Below are 17,848 nucleotides of genomic sequence, written 5' to 3' on the forward strand. Positions count from 1 at the left end.
CTCATTATGCTCTAAAGTCTACTGCAGGATCTTTCTGCAGCTTAGTGGTAACAAATCCCAAACCTGCAGGAGGATTTTATCTGGTGACAAACTTTGATGTTGACAGGGCTACACCTATCTTTGTTCTCCCGGCACCCAGCAGACAGCCTGGCAGGTGGGCTGGCAGCCAGGCAGGATGGCAGGAGGCTGGCAGGCTTAGCCCGGGGGCACCATCTCTAACAGAGCCAACTTTGACCAGCTGGTCCAGACTCGCACCACACAGTGAGTCTGTACCACCGCATCAGAGGGGAGGTAGATGTTCGCCTTGGTGACAACCTCTCACCAAGAGTCCGACACCTACAGCAGTAGGCCTGCCCTGGTGGGATTTAGGTGAGAACTCCCTGTCTCGCCTGTGACTTAACGGGTCATCACCCTTCTTGCAAATTTCCATCCCACCTCTGTTCTCCCTCTCTTGCTGATGCCAAATCTGTAGTCCGGTCTCGTCCACAGTATCATGGCGGTTTAGCTCCAAGTGACTGACATAATCTGGAAACAGCTTACTCTTCCAACACTGCTCAGCTGCTTTGTTAGATTAGAACTGTTTGGATAACTTAACCATAGGTTTAACCACAGACAAACACGCAGCAAAGTGGATGATAAGAAGTTCTCAGCATCAAAACTGCTCCCTGCAGCACCTCATGCCTCATCAGCTTGGACTTATACATGTAAAACACACTTTTAAACTAGAAAAACCGCGTTTTCTCAGAAATTACAGTGTGAACACTGAGTGCTGAAGGACTTTTCAAACATTTGCTAAAGCTGAAACTGAACAATAACTAAAATCCAAAGGTAGCAAAGTTCTAGCTAAAAGTAGAAAAACATGAGCTAAAAACTAAGGTAGCAAAAGGCTAGCTAAAGATAAATGCAACAAAAGGCTAGCTAAATGCTAAAAGTAGCAAAAGGTTTCCTGAAAGTACCAAAAAAGGTAGCCTGAAGATAAAAGTAGCAAAAGGTGCTAAAAATACCAGAGCGGTAGCTAAAACCTAAAAGTAGTATTAGAAGGCAAAAATAGAACAAGTATTAGGCAGATTTTAAAGAGAACAATGTTTTTGAAGGAATTAAAAAGGTCTCAGTGTGTTTCGATGGGGATTATTTTTGTAAATAATCCCCATAATAATAGTGTAAATATTTTGAAAAGTATATAAGTTACAAAAACCAAAAATCATAGTACTCATCCCCTGAATGACCTAAATCAAGGTTTTGATACATAAATGGCTAAAATATCACAAATTATATTGAAGTGGTCAGTTTGCAAAAAACGTACAACAAAAAGAAAAATAACAGGGAAATATTAGTGTGATAATGCTGAATCAGCGTTCACACAGTTAATGCTGCTAAATATTTTTTTCAAGTTAAACTTCTAAATAACAAGCAAAACTCCTTGATACACTCTGATTGAAGAGATATTATTTGAGTGCCCACCCCATCCCATGCAGCTCTCATCTCCTCCACGTCTGACAGTTAAAAGGCTTACACACACACAGTGAAAGAGCAGGCAGCTCATTGTGCGTTTTAAAGCGCTAACTAGGCCACTTAGCACCCTGCGACGCTGATCTGATCCCCGAGGCGCTGAACTTGGCAGCGGGCCCTCCTTCTTTTGCTCCTTCCTCTCCCCTCGCCATGGGAACCAGGCCATCCTTAATGACACAGGAGTGCTCCGCCGGATCCCACAATGTGAAGGGGGCTAACATCTGTCTTGCTAAGTGGTGCACTCTCTTGTGCACCTTGTTTGTTCAATCAACAACCTCCCTCCTCCTTCTTCTCTTCATCTCCCCCCACAATGCACATTTTTCATGTTTTATGTCCTTTCTTCTACCAAAAAATACGGAATAAAAGAGACCTTTCTTTAGCAACATGTCATTACCCAACAACAGAGATTGCTAGTTTAGCTTAAATATTAATATTTTGCAAACATTCCTGCTTGTTGTAAAGTCAAACCTGAAAAACGGAATTTGATCACTGCCCTCCAGGCCTCCCACCATTGCGATGCATACAATCAAGAAAATACAAGAGCTTGATTAAAAGCACCCCCACCCCAATTCTTCACAGTTAAGACCTGGGCAAATATTTGTCCCATCAATCTTGGAAAATATAGCCATCAACCCGAGATGCTAATCACATGCTAATGGAATCCACAGGACTCAATGCAAACCCCCCGTAGCGCAATGAGTGCTTTCACATTTTCAGAGAAAAAAAAAACCCACGTGAATGCAAATGGCCAACTAAAGCAGTCGTTTTGACTGCATGCCAAGGCCAATGTAAAGAGCCTCCTCCTTTATGCTCCTCTGGGAACGTGTATGTTGGGATGTGTGGGATGAGTTCACTTTACCAGACCCAGGTGCCAGGGTATAAATGAATAATAGGTTTTATGGGCCTTAACTGGAAAAATAAAAGCTTGTACACACATAATCACACATGCGTGCTTGCTCAAGTGCATCTGTGGTGAAGGATGTTCAAATTCCCACAACCACTCTGAAAAGACATCGGGCATGAGAATAGGTGGTGCCTATACATAATTCAGGAGTCCATGCTGAAACAATTATGTTTGCTTACCACTAAGTACCCGCGCTCAATAGCTTGTTTGCTCTCCAGTTTGGGTGCTTTCAGACGTAAGTGCCGTGTGCTAAAAGTCGGCAGAACATGTCTTTTTAATAAAACATAGGCGCTGACACTTGAAGGTTTGAATATGAGAGTGGGCGTGGAAAAAATAAAAAAGAAGAAGCAAAAAACAAAAAACAAGCGCTCTTTGTGGTTTCACTTGAGCTTTGCATGCACAGTAAACTGCACTTGTAAACCTAACGACATTAGCAGGAATGTAATTAGTGAGTTCGGGCAAAAAGGTGAGTGGAGAAGGAGGACATTTTAATGACAACATCACACACCAAAATGTTTCCGTTTATATGATGGAAATCACATAAATGTCTGAAGTTGCAGAGATAAAAATAAATAAATGCATGACCATTATACGGATCATTTGTCAACAATCGATGGTGGAATGGGCCACCCGAGTATTTCACTCTGAATCAGACATTCAGACTAGAACAAGTCTAGGTAACACACACAGTTACACAAATATGAGCACAAATATCAGAGTTAAAAATGTACAATTTCTAAAAAAAAAACAAAAAAATAAACTGTTGTATCAGAAGTAATTAATTATCCATGTTGTTAACAAAAAATCTGATCCTTTGAAGTGGGGTTTTGTGGTATGGACAATTATTATCTTACCTGTTGTAGATAGCTTTTTGAATAACCTCAGTTTGAAGAAACATAAATTAATTTTGACCAAACTGATGGGCTAACGGCTGGTCAGTGTTTGGCTCAGACCAAACTGATTTGTTATTATCTTAAAACAAGTTCGAGCTCAAAAATTCCACATACAGATGTTATTTTATAAACTTTTACAGCATCATTCCTTTCACGAATATGGATATTTACAAAGGATTTTATGATTATTTGTCAGCACAAATGGCTCACCTTGGCACGCAGCAGGACTATTATAATATTTCTGCCGGAATAACCATGAAATATAAAAGTGACAGCAGTGTAAATGTTTCTAAAATAGCGTTTGCATAAAACTCTATGAAATCATTGAGACTGGAGTTTTAAGACAGCACCAATCTACTCTGGCCTTGGCTCCACACGTTTAGAATTAAACTCTATTTCTCCAAAGTGATCTTGTTCAAAGAGCTATCTACAACAGGTAAGATATTAATTGTTCAAAACCTTTCCACAGGACCCCACTTCAAAGGCTCCAAACTCTAATCCTGTTTCCTGTAGTCTTGCTGTCCTGTCTGCAACAGTTACAGGTGTGTGGCAGCAGCAGCCTCGGCGCTCCTCTCCTCCCGGCCCGTCTCACACTTGCACTCCTCCACCACCATCACTCGTTTCTCCCGGACCTCGGCGCCACACCGCAGAGGCACGCGGAAGGTGCGGGCTCTGGAAGGGGCACAGCGGGAGCACGGGGCCCGGCGGTGGAAGGCCCCCGTCTCAGGACTCAGCTCGACAAACTCCCCCCCGGACGGGACAAAGAGGGAGCTGCACTGACCGAAACACAGCCTGTTGTGCACTGTTACTGTTTGGCATCCGTCTGCCGCCACATGCTGGGAGGATGACAGGGAGGGTTGGGTTTGGGGTAAACACAGAGGCAGCTTTATGGGTAAACAGTCTTATTATCAGTCTTACTTTAAAGGTGGAAACTTTGCAGTTAGCTGTGCGACTCTTTTCAATTTTTATATCCACAGAAGAGAAGAGTTAAAAGAAACGTCTTACCTGAGTGAAAGGCACCGCCGTGCATGTTTGTTTACTATCCTTCAAGCTGATGGGCAGAGACACCTTTTCTCCTTTATCTACGACTTTCTGCCACATCTGCAGCCCTTGCTTCTTCTTCAGCACTTCTTCCGTGGATCCTCTTGGGCGCAGGTTATGCGGTGGACTCACCGGGGCCCTGAGAGCCGGGGCCGGACCTGGTCGGCCCCTGGACAGGAACGCAGGAAAGGGCAGTCGGGAGCTGTGGGAAAGGGCTCTTCTCTGGGTGAGCCCTCTTCTGAAGAACCCAGACTGGGCCAGGGTACGAGGATCCAGCTGCACAACCTTGACTGCAGCCTGAACTGGCTCATCTGGTCCAACGCCAGACGAGTCGAACTCAACCCTCGGCTTTTTCACAAAAGTGTTAGAGGGAAGCATAACACTTACAGCCGCGCAGCTTGACAAAAATATGAAGCCGGCGAAGAAAGTCATTGTCTGACCGAAGAAACAATCTTGTTCTCAGAAACTGAAAATGTCAAATTAATTCAAAAACCTACAAAGCGATTTAAAATATGCAGCAATTTTGAGCTGATGCAGAAAAAATAAATAGAAAGTCTTGATGTGGTGGGTTACGATGGTCCAAGGTTCCAAATGAAAACCTTGCTGTCACTGATTCATCAGGTGGTGAAAGGAGCCTTATATGTCGGGAGCTGCCAGTTCTCACCTGCACTTTAAAACAAGGAAGGTGTTAGAATTCCCACAGCAGGGCAGACATCACACAGAGTCCAGATACAGAGGCGCTTAGCTTCAAGGTAAGCGCCTAAAAACAAAACAGTCATAAAAGCATCTGAAAGGCAACAAGGATTCAGCTCTGAGTTCCTGAAGAACCAACTCTGGGTTTATTAGAAGAATTTATATGCTGAAGTTTGGAGTTTAAGTTATTGTCGAATGATTTTTGTTAAAGGGGTAGTCGAGGTTTTTTGACGTGGGGCTTCTTGAAAACAGCGTTTAATTTTGACCTGTCTGACAAGCTACAGCTAGTCCAAACACCGCTGACGTCCTAAAAGTACCTCCTGTCCTAAATACTGTATTGTTCTTGCAGAGATTTTATAAACCTTTTCATCACTGTTAATATTTCAATTCAAGGTTTTTCCCATATAAAGCTGTGATTATTTGTAAGCACAAATAGCGGCGGCAGCAGTTAGCTGTAGCACTTCTCGTGCAGCCGGGAGCACCTCTGACAGAAAAGAACATTTTCTGTCAAAGTAATCTTGAAAAGGGAGCCTGACTGGGATGTGAATGTTTAAATCACAGCTTTTGCATGAAGCACACTGAAAGTCTGAAGATTGGAGTTGTTGTAAGACGGCCAACTCACTTCCAGAGCAGATCTCTGCTGTCCAGTCTTCAAATTTGCATAGCAGCCTTTGCAAATTTGAAGATCAACATTAAAATGCAGCACTTGCTTCTTCTTCTTCTTCTTCTTCTTCTTCTTCAGTTCTGTGTTCCCTGGGTCCTCTTGGGTACAGGTTATATAGTGGACCGACAGGGCCTTCAGTTTCCCTTTTCACAGGTATTTAGGCAGTAAATTGTATAAAATTCACCTGAAATGCTACAGCTAATTACTGCTGCCAGTATTTCTGCTTCCACCTAACCACAGAATTCTTTGTAAATAATTGTGTAATGAAAAACTGATCACAATCTAAAGGTTTATAAACGAGTGTTTGCATGAACTGCTAAGAAAATGCTTGAGACTGCAGTTGTTTTAGGATGACATCAATTTGAACTTTGCTGTATCCGTTAGCCTATTCCTCCTGTCAGAGTTAACCTGTATTTCTTCAAGCTGAGGTTATTCAAAAAGCTATCTATAACAGGTAAAATACATATTGTTCCTAACTTTTACACAAAATCCTTCACTCAGAACGCCAGAATATCTCTTTAAGATCTTTAACTAATCAAACTAAATTTGTAAAAGCAAAGTTTCAAACAACAGCCAGCAAAACGATATGGATTCCTTCAAGAAATGATAGAAACAATATTTGGTTGCCTTAAGCTTCCTGTTGTATGACGCAGGCCTTATGGTGTTCACATAAATTGTAAGATAGACTGGAACGGTTTAATCGATTAGTTTTGTGCAATGGTTTTTTGTTACAAGCAAACTTCTGTGTGTTTTAGTGCCAGTCAAAATGTAAAATTCACATAAAAGATTTGCCAAACCCAAACTAATTTAATCTGTAAATTAGTTCATTTCCACCACCCTCCTGACTAAAGCAGCAGAATAAAGAGCAGCCTGGTTTAAAGACCACTTGCAGCCTAAGACTTTTTGGAAGGCTTGCGGTTCAACAATGGCCCCTGGTTCGGCAGGTAATCGTGTTAGCTTTGATTGTAAAGCAATAATGAGTTTATGTTCCCGTGTAAACAAGCTGTGTCCTGTGCATTCATTCCCACAAGCTGCTTCTAAGCCTCTCCCCTGACAGCCCATCATTACACCATTAGACTTCATTGTGCTCCGTCACCCGTGACCTGATCACACGCTGGCTGACTGGAGCTGACGGTCTCAGAACAGGAGGAGTGTTTGACTTTCTCATATACAGACGTGGATGTGTGTGAGGGTGTGTGTGTGTGTGTGTGTGTGTGTGTGTGAGAGAGAGAGAGAGAGAGAGGTTCAGCAAAGTCGTTCAGCCCTCAGTGTGCACGCTGCATTTTCACAGGAAATGCAGTTTCCATAATTTAATTAAATTTGCCTCTGCTTTGTCAGCATCGAAGTCCCTGTCCTGTCAGTAGGGACACGTCTCTGTTTCATTTGTGGGTCTTGTTCTAGTTCTTATGTACCTCTTATTAATGTGTAATATTCCTAAGAAATAAACTAATTAACAACAACAATAAAAAAGGTAAAATTTTTAAATTTACTGTAAGATTAGCAGAGCTAAAACAGTGTGTGGGCCGTTATAGAAGCATGATATGATGAGTGTCTACTGGAGATAAGCACCAGCTCCCCGTGACCCGGAAAGGGGAAGCAGATAAAGAAAATGGATGGATGGATGTTTTCTGCTGAATATATATTTCTCTTCCACAAGAGGGCAGAGTTTACAAACAATAGTCTCCTTCTGCCGCTGCTGATGACCAGCAGCTCTAAAGGATGATGGACTACAGATAAAATAAAATAAATTGAAAAACTGTCTTATTTTTTGGTAAAACAACTTGTTTCTTTGTACTTTAAGTTTAAGAAGAAATTATCATTCTGAAAATTGAAGAAATTAAAGAAATTTTTCAATATTGTTAAAAACTCATAACTGATGTAGCTTATAAAAAAAATTAAGCAGAAAAGAGTGGCGTTCTGCTTTGATTCATATCCACAGGGAGAGGAAAATCAGTTCAGAAGCAACTGAGTCAGTTTTATTACTGAGATGTGTCACAAACACTGCTTTATTTCAGCTAGTGTATATTGACTTTAACTTCCTGCTACTGAAATGTGGTCAATAAAACCATATAAAAGGAACCATGCTTTTAAACACAAAGCAGCTCCGGGAAGTAATGAGCTTGATTTCGTGACGGAAGTGGCCGACAAATGTGGGACTGTCAGATCTTAAATATCGAGGCTGATCCTGCACCACCTGTTCCAAAATTCAAACACATTTAGTGGAATGTGTTTTCGTTTTAATCACCAACAAAGAGGAAAATGTTGTCCTTTACAGTGTTGCGTATGTCGTGTCTGAGACATCCTGACATCACGATAGGGTTTCTTTTTATTGTTTTAGTAGCAACGGGACCCGTCATGAGCACCTGATAAGATGTTAGTCGTGATGCAGAATTTCTAAAGTTTACAAATGTGGGGAAAAAAACGTCACTGTCTTGTGGAGGTCTTCAACCTCATGAACAGTTAATGGACAACTTTCCAGGTGTCAATGAAAGGATGACTCATGTTTCCAACTTGGCTCACAGTTGGCAACAAAAAAAGGGGACTTCCACAGACAAAACTTAGCTTGCTCTATTTTATTTAACTCAAAAGAACTGGACACTGTGAAAGGAAAAAGATGGTTATGCCAGTAATAAGAAAACATTCTGCCTGAATCCTGATAAAACTGAATGACCCAGTAACAAAAAAAGAGCTGCAACCAAAACATTACCCATTTGGCGAGCCAGCCTCCAGAAGAGAGACAGAAACAACAGAGAAAGCCAACCCAAGCACTGCGTATGAGCTGCCTTTATACCCGTCACGCCCACCTCTCAGGTGCAACTGGATCTATAATGAGCTAACCCAGTCACCACAGAAAGAGAGAAACAAACACGCCATCACACTCATGTTGTCTTGTCTAGGTTCAGTAAACTAAAATTTCAAGTTCATAGAGAGCAAAACCTGAAATAAAGTGGATGCTGAAACTAGATCAAAGCCGTCTGAAGCGGTTCTTCAAACACATGTTTCGGACCGATGTAGGTGTCTCATAAAACTGTACAGCAGTTACAGCAAACACTGTCTAATTTTGAGGTTTGATGCAGAGAGCACAAGACGGCGGGTAAAACCAGATTTCATGCTCAGAGTATGTATTGTGAATGACTCTCAGCTACTACCACGTCAAATTTTAGCCTAATACTGTAAAACTGACGACCCTGTTGCCATTTATGTGTTTTCTAATGTCAATTGACCGTGGCAGCCATCTTGAATTGGACTGACTCCAAAACCTAATCAGTTACAGAGGTACATCCAGTGATCACATTCAAAGACTTTCATTAAAAGCCATTCAGAGGTTCATTAAATATTTTGCTAACACCACAGTCTAACAGCTTGGTGGTCAGTGCTGCGGTCTTGTAATCCCGAGGTTGCAGGTTCGAGCCCAGGTTGTGGCAGCAAGAGCATCTGGTGTAAAACAATTGCCAAATCGTTTGTGTGTGTTTGCTCGCTGTGGCAACCCCTGAAGATAGGAGCAGCTGAAAGAACTTACCTTTTTACAGTCTAACAAACACACAGGCAAAAACATGATTACTGTTTTGTTTTTGGTGCTGGGAAGTATTTCACAGTTGAGCTCACATGCTTAGGTCTCTATAAAGTTAGAGAGGCCAGACTGAGATGGTTTGGACATGTGCAGAGGAGGGACAGTGGCATTTCCATGGAATTATGTGGTTATTTTCATGCACAAATAGTGTAGCAGCTCGGGCTTTACAAAGACAGTCAGAGGGAAAAGTGTTTTTTTTAATTGTGATGTGTCTGAAAAATCCTGGTCACCTGGTATGACATGATGTGTAATGACACCGCTTGCTGTTCTAGCAGCCGGCACACATTAAACATTATTAACTAGACCCCATTAAAGCACACTCACATGCCAACACACGCCGCACAAAGTAATCAACCATGTACAATGTAAACAATAATGCATCAAAACTAATTAACCCTACATGACATAAAGTGAATTAAAGCAGTTCTGACCATATGGCTACACCACACGGATTGAGAATACCTATTCATCCCTCATACAGTTTAACAGCTGTTCGCTCATATTACTGAATATGGAGGTCCGGCCTCATAAACAGCGGTAACTGCGCTAATTAGCTGCCACATGTACAGCTATTTCAACACCGAGTGTGAAGAAGGGTTAAATTAAATTAAAAAGTGAGAATGTCTTTTTTATTACCAATCAAAAACTAAGTGTTTAGAGAATACCCAAACCAGAGGGAATGAATTTGCACTTGTTAGAAGACGTTACATTGGGCTTTATAGCGTGGTAAATCAATTACACTCTGCTTACCTCTAATCAAAAGTAATAGCTAAAACATTTATTTACAGAAAACATGCTAACTGAAACTACTTTAGACTGTGTCCACTGCTTAACGCATTCAATGGAAACCAAGGGTGAGGCACAGAGGTGGGAGTGTGATGATATGAGACTCTGTAAGATGACCGTTTTAGAATTAACTGATTTTGGGACATTCGTATGAAGCATACAAGCATACAACCTCCAACAACATGAAATATAATCTGCACGCTGCTGAAGCCGGATACTGAAATGAGCTGCCTTCGTAGGGCGGCCGGGCTCAGCCTCAGAGGTAAGGTGAGGAGCTCCGTCATCCGAGTAGAGCTGCTGCTCATTTGCACTTAAAGGAGTCAGTTGAGGTGGTGCGGGCATCTAATTGGGATGTCTCCTGGACGCCTTTTCCTGGAGGTTATTTTGGGCATGTCCCACTGGGAAGAGACCTCAGGGCAGACCCAGAAATCGCTGGAGGGATTATATATCCTCTCTGACCTGGGAACGCCTTGGGATCCCCCAGGAGGAGCTGGAGAGAGTCGCTGGGGAAAGGGAGGTCTGAGTTTTCCTTGCCTCCATGAACCGACCACGGATAAGTGATAGAAGATGGATGAATGGATTCTGCTGAAGTCCAGGGTCTAAATTCACTTTCCTTTAACATTGGTTTTGACAGCCAAAGTAATATACAGCTCTATTGTTGCTAAGTAAACTTCACAGTGCACCCCGGTATATTCACTGTCCCTGTAGAAAGAGTAGCATTCAGGCCAGAAATATGAAAGTACTCCTGGAGCTCAGAGTATTTCCAGGTGGATTCATTTAACATAAAACAACACAGTGCTGCTGTTTTGCGTTAAAGGTGCGCCTGAATTATATGATGCTTTGGAAAACAAGCTCCTCCAGTGTTTTATTCTTCAGGAAGCTGTAATAGTGTAATAAAATGGACAATAAATGTTTTCTTTCCTGCTGGGATTTTTTCAAAGCAGGTTCCTTTCAGTCACTGCGGGAAATCCTTAAAAGATTAACTTATTGATCCACAAGTTAATAGAACACTACAGAACCTTGGGTGAGGTGAGGTGACAAGATTTCAGCTTTAGGTTTTGATTTATTGTTTTTCCCACCATTAATAAGTCTGACCTCTTATCTAAAGTTAAAAATAGTTCATCTACTAATTGTGGCAACATCAGATACAAGCTGCAACTGGAAAAAACTCTTTCTAATCAACTCATAAATAACACAACTCGTTAAATGACATGTTGTCCTTTAATCTTATGTCCATAATATGTACCATAAATGTTTTTTACATCATCTTAGACAAACACATTTTAAAGACAAAAACCAAAACTGTGTATTTTTCAAAAAGGAAAAAACAACAAAACGATTGAATATATAAAAACACATTAATTCTGTTGTACCCATGCATGTAAATCACAAACAAAAAGGAGGTCAGTTTTCTCCACACGGCGCCTCATGACATTTTATTGATAAATGCATCAGCTGACTGGAAAAAACCTTAAATAAATCACAGTATAAACATAAACCGAAGTCGATAACAACATCATTTGTACATCCTCTTTATTAATATTACTGTTCAACTCACTTAGAGCATCAAATGTTTATTAATCTGCCCATTTAAATCAAATAAAACCTTAGACAGAACAAAGTGGCTCCTGAAACGCTTCCATCCGTTGTGAGGTTTAATGTGAGCTCCAAACAGGAAGTATCACGCCTTGTTTCCAATCTGCTTGTAAAGAATCATTGAAACCACCATGGCAGCGATCTGTGGAGAACCAAAGTTGAATGAAAATGAGATACATTCTGTTGAAAAACTAATTTATGAACAGGTCAAAGTGCTGAAACAAGAATAACCTGTTTCCTTTAATCAGTTTGAGTGTCACAGAATAAGTGTCATTGCAGGAAGTAAACGAGTTTATTCCCACTGCACTGCACAACACTAAAAGTTCTGCAACAAAAAGACTTATTTTGAGAGGAAAAACGCTCCTCTCGTTCTCAGACAGTTTCATTTCAAAACTAGAGGAAATGTTGGCAGAAGAAACACTCGTTAAACATCCTAAAGTCAATGTAAAACTTTTATTTTAGAGGTAATCATTAAATTATAAAATCTGCATAAGCAGCCACAAAATGTTATAAGGAAGCACTAAAACAAACATTAACTAAAATGTTCTTTGTACATTTTCTACAATCTGTTTTTGAAAATTAAACCCACCAACCCCCCCCCCCCTGCTTTTACAATTATTCTTGTATCCTTCTGGGGGCTGGTATCTCTGTAAAAGTGTCTGTGTTTTGATAAAAAACAAAAAATTCCAACGTGGCTCTAAGACGTGTTTTTTTTTTTTCCAACAAATTAATTCATTTCCACAAAGAAGAAGATTGGAATCTTGATCATAAAATAGGTTAAAAAGTGGGTCAAATTAACTTTGAATAAGCCCAAATCTTATCCTAAATTACCTAAATGTCCTCATTATATCTGAGGATTTTTATACAACTGGACCCGCTGCCTGTAGGGAACGGCTCGTCACAATAACGTCATGATCATAAACTTTTGATTTGAGCTGTGGGGAACTGCCTTCAACGTTTTCAGACAGGACCCCTAGTGAACCCAAGAATAATTAAAAAAAGAGTTTAATAATTTTATGTTCATGATATTTATAATAAAGATTCCAAAACTCAGAACTTGCTTGTTGTAACATGAGCTTGTTTTTGTGTTTTTCTGTCTGAGCACTGCACGCTGAATTAGTTTGGTGTTGGTGGATAAGCAATAAATAATAATAAAAAAAATCTCTAAACCACCAGCTAGATGGATGTATCAACCAATCACATTGTTGACCTGTAGTCAGTGGGTGTTACTTTGGACAGTCTAAGGGTGACGATCTCTGTAAAAACTTTTAGATAAACAGGAATAGATTTTCTAAAATTCACGCTGGGGTCGGGGGGTCATAGAGGCAACAGGCAACAGGAACAGGAGGGAAGCTCAGACTCTCTCCAGCTCCAGAGGATACATATTCCCTCCAGCCATGAATCAACAATGAGTAAAATTCTTCTTTTTTTTTGCTGATTTTATTGCTTTGGTTTTACTATGTTGTAGCTTATTTCATTGAACCTATTTGATCCCATTTTGTTCCCGTTTGCTACAGATCCACCTGTGTTTGTTGCAAAGTGTGTGTGTGTGTGTTTGTATGTGTGGCAGAGGAGGCTTCGTTTTGATTGTCACGCTTCTCCTCAGGATTTGACAAAAACACAGATAAAAATGACAGTTTTACTAATTTAACTGTGTCCAGAGTTTACAAGGTCAAAGTTTATGACATTGTACCTCAAGGGCAGCTATTCCAAGAGCCACAGCTGCAATGATCACAGCGTTCTGCTCTATCAATTTCAAGAACTTCCAAAAGCAGCCTTCAATATTCTGCAGGAGAAACAACGAGGGCGTTAATACAAGGACAGAGCGAAAAGATCGCTGCTCTCTGGATTCATGCATGGAGTTTAGACAAAAACAAAGCTGGTCTCATACCGATTTGTTTGCTTCTTCTGCTGAACATATAGAGTTTGACGTGCAGCAACTGGAGGGATAGAGTTCACTTCTATTGTAAAAAGGGGAGCCGTCAAAATTTGTGTAGTTCTTGTATCCACAGCACTGCAACTACAAAAAAAGTGTTAATTTCACAAGTAATTTGACTTCATTCAGAACAATCATTGTATTTCAAATCTTCTACAACATGGAAAGACCAAGCATTCTTTGAAGGAACGCATGCCGCACAACAACTTGCATGACAAAGTTCAAAACAAAGTTGTAGATGTTTATCCAGTGATTATTTTTCTGAGAGTTTCATAAAAAAACAGTTTGATGGTTTATGACATATTTTGCTAAAAGAGTTGACTTCAACAGTAAGGCCAAAGTTTCAAACAAAGATCCTGAACATTGGATTCCTAAATGAACAGTGAGTCAAAAATGTATGTTTGGGAAATTGTCTGATTTTTTTTCTTCTATCACAGGATAAACATGCACGTTTTTACTGAGATAAATGAACTGTTTACTTCTTCCATGGTGCTATTCCAGAGAGCGGTCATTTTATCGTCCTCTCCATACTTCTTTTTAATGCTTATAATTACTTGACGCTCCACGTCGTTTAACAGCTGCTCAGCCTGAGAAGAAAGATCAAAAACACATCAGAAATCTTGTTTCATACTAAGTTTAACAGCTTTTAAAACCTGCAACCAAATTTATAAGCGGTGGGTAGTTGTTGTTGGTTTTTTTTTTTGTTGTTTTTTTTTCTCACAGCCACTCACCATGTCCTGGAAGACGAGCAGCACGATGGCTCCTGCGACCTCGGCGAGGAAAATAATCAGCACGATAATGAAGAACTGAAGGGGAAGAAAAAGACAAATCAGATCGGGAAGCATTTGAACTGGGAGCAACAGAACATCCACAGAGTCTCACCAGGAAACAAGACAAAAGAAAATCTGCTAAAAACCTAAAGGCATCTGCTAAAGCATAAATCTTCTCCCAGTCAACGTTGGCTTTCATTTCCTGCCCCCACAAAGGACGAAGACGAAGTTTCCTCACCGTCATCAGCATACACCTGTTCTCCCTGATGGCCCCGCAGCATCCCAGGAAGCCGAAAGCCAAAAGCACGGCGCCAACGCCGATGAGCAGATAGCTGACGTTGACCAGTTGGGATAAGTCGTTCGGAGCCTCTTCCACTTCCTCGAGTAAACCCAGAAAAGAGCCACTGTCCACCTTCACCCACACCCCCACGCCGAGAATGACTGCACCTGCCAGCTGCACGATGAGGGAGAGGAAACAGAAGCATGAGAGAGAGAGACGAGGACGCTGCACAGGTCATCATACCGTCACGGGGGAAAATGTAGTCTTTTTGCATCTCTCTGTGTGGTCAGATGGCAACCTTATTGAGAAATGTCATCTTTGTGGCCAATATTGGATAGATTTAGGGGTTCAAGAGTCAAAAAATAAGCTGACACAGCGCAAATAGACCAGTGTTTATCAGTGATAAGTTCTCACATAATATATGATAATTTCTCAGATTCTACAGATACAAGACAAAACCAAGAACATCATTTTGCCAGCTTAGGTCACAAATACTAATAAATGGGCACACATATCCACAGAAACACTCTTGAAAGACATTGCACTGAGATTTCAAACTGTCTCTGTGGGAATTTGTGTCCACTCCTTCTGTAGAGCATTTATGATGGCAGGCACTGATGTTGTGGTGGCCACTGAGTGACTTCCTGAAGTCAGGATTTAAATGTTAGTTGAATACATTGACTTGGAGTAATTAGCTTCAGATCATTTAGATGGCAGCATGGCCTAACATCAAACTGTGGACAGATATGCACTGTAAATGACAATCCTGTCGCCTCCGAGTGGGGACATCTCAGAAGACCGGCAAATCCCATATTTCCACAACAAAGAGCTTGGCCTTTCAGCTTAGCTCTTTCTTCACCACAACACTGTCATTACTGCGGATGAGGTCCTGATCCGTCAAACCGTCTCCCGCTCCATCCTACCATCACTCATGAACAAAAGTCCCAGGTCCTTAAACCCCTCAGCTTGAGGCAGAGACCCACTCCCCACCTGGAGGAAACTGCTGGTTTGGTGTGTGATGGAAAATGATGTAAAAAGGAAATGGTTTGTTTCTCTGTTTCTCTCGCCGGTTCCCCAAACTATCTGTGTATGAACTAAAACCGGACAGGTAGGAGTTTTTTGTTTGTTTGTTTGTTTGTTTTTCCAACTTACAAAGATGCCGCCGTTGAAGACGAACATCATGATTTTGAGAAAACCGGAGCAGCACATCTTGGCTTTCTTAAGGATTCCTCCGACTCTGTTTTAAAAGAAGAACGACAAAGCAAAGAATTTTAGTTTAGCTCAAACAGATTAGGCATTTTAAGTAGTCACACTTCCTTATTGGCCATGTTTGACTTTGCATCTGACTTCTCATAGGAAAATCTATGGGGCTGACTGAAAATCCACATGGGTCAGATGGCATTTGCTCTGGTTACACATTAACCACAGCAGCTGACAGAAAAAAAAGACGGGTTCTAATCTTCTTTAAATATGGCAATCTTTTTAGGCTTGTGTAATGCAGGGTTTCGGTGAAAGTATCACACGAGTTCACTCATCACGACTTTATTTCCTGTAACAGCCATTTGTGTGCAGTTTAAGCATCCATTTTGATCATAAAGTGTTACAAATGTGCTGGAGGTAACGGCTGTGAAGACGATGAGGTTTTCATCTAATGTCGAGCTCAGCGGAGAACAAGTGTTTTGTTTAAAAAAAATAAATTTAGCGTTGAAAATTGTTTTTTTTGTATTTTTGTTTGGCTTTATTTAACCTGTCACCACCTTGTTATAACCAGGACATACTGTTATCTTGTTTGTTCCCAGTAAATTACCAGCACCATAAAAAGGACGAAGACAAGCTCGCCCTTGTTCCTAAACTTTTGTTCCCCGTGTCACAGCACGGTTTTATAGTTATTGACTCGGTTTTTCTTCCTTATGGCAGCTCTGACTGCAGCACACCTACGTTTTGAATGTTGCCTTGTTTCCAGAATGAGGTCATAAAATGTTCTCATGACATGGAGAAATAAAATTTAAAAAAAAAGGGTTTGTCTGGATGCTTTCAGTGGGGATAGGCGAACCAAGAACTGTGTTAACAAATTCATATTTATGGCGTTACTTAAAAAAACACATCAGTTCAAGAAGTCAGCTGTTTTTTTGTTTACTTCTTAACAAACTTCAATTTCAGCTTATTAGACATAAAAACAAATAGATTCATAAGATTGTAAATCATTTATCTAAAAATGTGATTATGCTCATGTATTGCAGAGAAATAAGCATCCAGTAAAAAACATATTCAAACTTTAGAAGGAGGGAAAATGTGAAACCATAATCATAGTATTTCTTTGTAGTCAACATTTTATATTAAATTTGATTTAAAAAACCCATGAAGGTTTTATCAGACAAAACTAAACAGGGTTGTTTTTTCCTGTCTGTATTTTGTTAAGTTGTATAAAACATTAGGAACATACCTGCACTGCGATGGTGTCTGTGAGTCCGCTCAGGTCGGCTGTTTCAGGAGTATTAGTTCAACCAGGTTTTTGGGCTTCCTTTTATCTTCTCCCAGTTTACACATTCACACACACCCGCCCCTACACACACACACACACACACAAATGAACTGGAGTTCATGCCCTCAACATTACTCACTTTGGTCAACAGGAAGGTTTTTTTTTAAAATATTATTACATAATAAGAAATATTTCCTGGTGACCACAATCCACTCAAAAACAAAATAACTTATTGAAAACCTTTACATGCAGTTCATGGTTAAAGTAATGCCAGTCCTTATGTTCATCGATTATTTCCTGTATTTAACACACAGACAAGTACTAATTGTGAGGAACTTCATGCTGTATTTTCTAAAGACAGCAAAAATGATTAAAAAAAAAACTTAATTTGACTTGACTGATTCATTTCAGTTCCAAATTAGGCAGAAAAAAAGGAAGGATATGCAGCATTTGTAATAAAAGATAGGCAAAGTGGCCAACAGAAGATAATCAAAAGCACCTTGTGGAGTTTGTGGAACAAATATTTAAAATGCTTTTGTTTTCCATGGCAAGAATTCGAAGAGTTTGATGTAAACTTGGGTTTTTATCAGGCTCCCAGTCTGCTGTGGCGCACGTTCCTGTTCTGTGTTTCACTAAGGAACCGATTCTCAGAACAACCCTCCACCAACGAGTGAGATCGCCGATGGAGAGGAAATAGGGGAAAAAAATCTATTTCATTGAGTC

At 40.5% G+C, this 17,848-nt stretch overlaps 2 protein-coding genes across 2 annotated transcripts; both read right to left on the minus strand.

Annotated features, from left to right (window-relative positions):
• Nucleotides 1–2,408: 2,408 nt before the first annotated feature.
• dand5 (DAN domain family, member 5) lies at nucleotides 2,409–4,786 on the minus strand. The gene is made up of 2 exons (XM_017430462.2): nucleotides 4,312–4,786; nucleotides 2,409–4,142 (listed from the first exon to the last, which is right to left on the minus strand). The coding sequence occupies exons 1-2, from the start codon at nucleotides 4,777–4,779 to the stop codon at nucleotides 3,843–3,845; spliced, it is 768 nt and encodes a 255-aa protein (XP_017285951.1). The 5' UTR covers nucleotides 4,780–4,786; the 3' UTR covers nucleotides 2,409–3,842.
• Nucleotides 4,787–11,263: 6,477 nt separating this feature from the next.
• On the minus strand, nucleotides 11,264–17,222 carry tspan34 (tetraspanin 34). Its single transcript, XM_017430457.3, has 8 exons — nucleotides 17,087–17,222; nucleotides 15,796–15,880; nucleotides 14,602–14,817; nucleotides 14,325–14,399; nucleotides 14,073–14,180; nucleotides 13,549–13,677; nucleotides 13,351–13,443; nucleotides 11,264–11,799 (listed from the first exon to the last, which is right to left on the minus strand). Exons 2-8 carry the CDS (start codon nucleotides 15,850–15,852, stop codon nucleotides 11,743–11,745), a joined length of 735 nt encoding a protein of 244 aa, XP_017285946.1. The 5' UTR covers nucleotides 15,853–15,880; nucleotides 17,087–17,222; the 3' UTR covers nucleotides 11,264–11,742.
• Nucleotides 17,223–17,848: the final 626 nt, after the last annotated feature.

Source organism: Kryptolebias marmoratus, linkage group LG3 (assembly GCF_001649575.2).
Source record: "Kryptolebias marmoratus isolate JLee-2015 linkage group LG3, ASM164957v2, whole genome shotgun sequence".
NCBI classification, from domain to species: domain Eukaryota; kingdom Metazoa; phylum Chordata; class Actinopteri; order Cyprinodontiformes; family Rivulidae; genus Kryptolebias; species Kryptolebias marmoratus.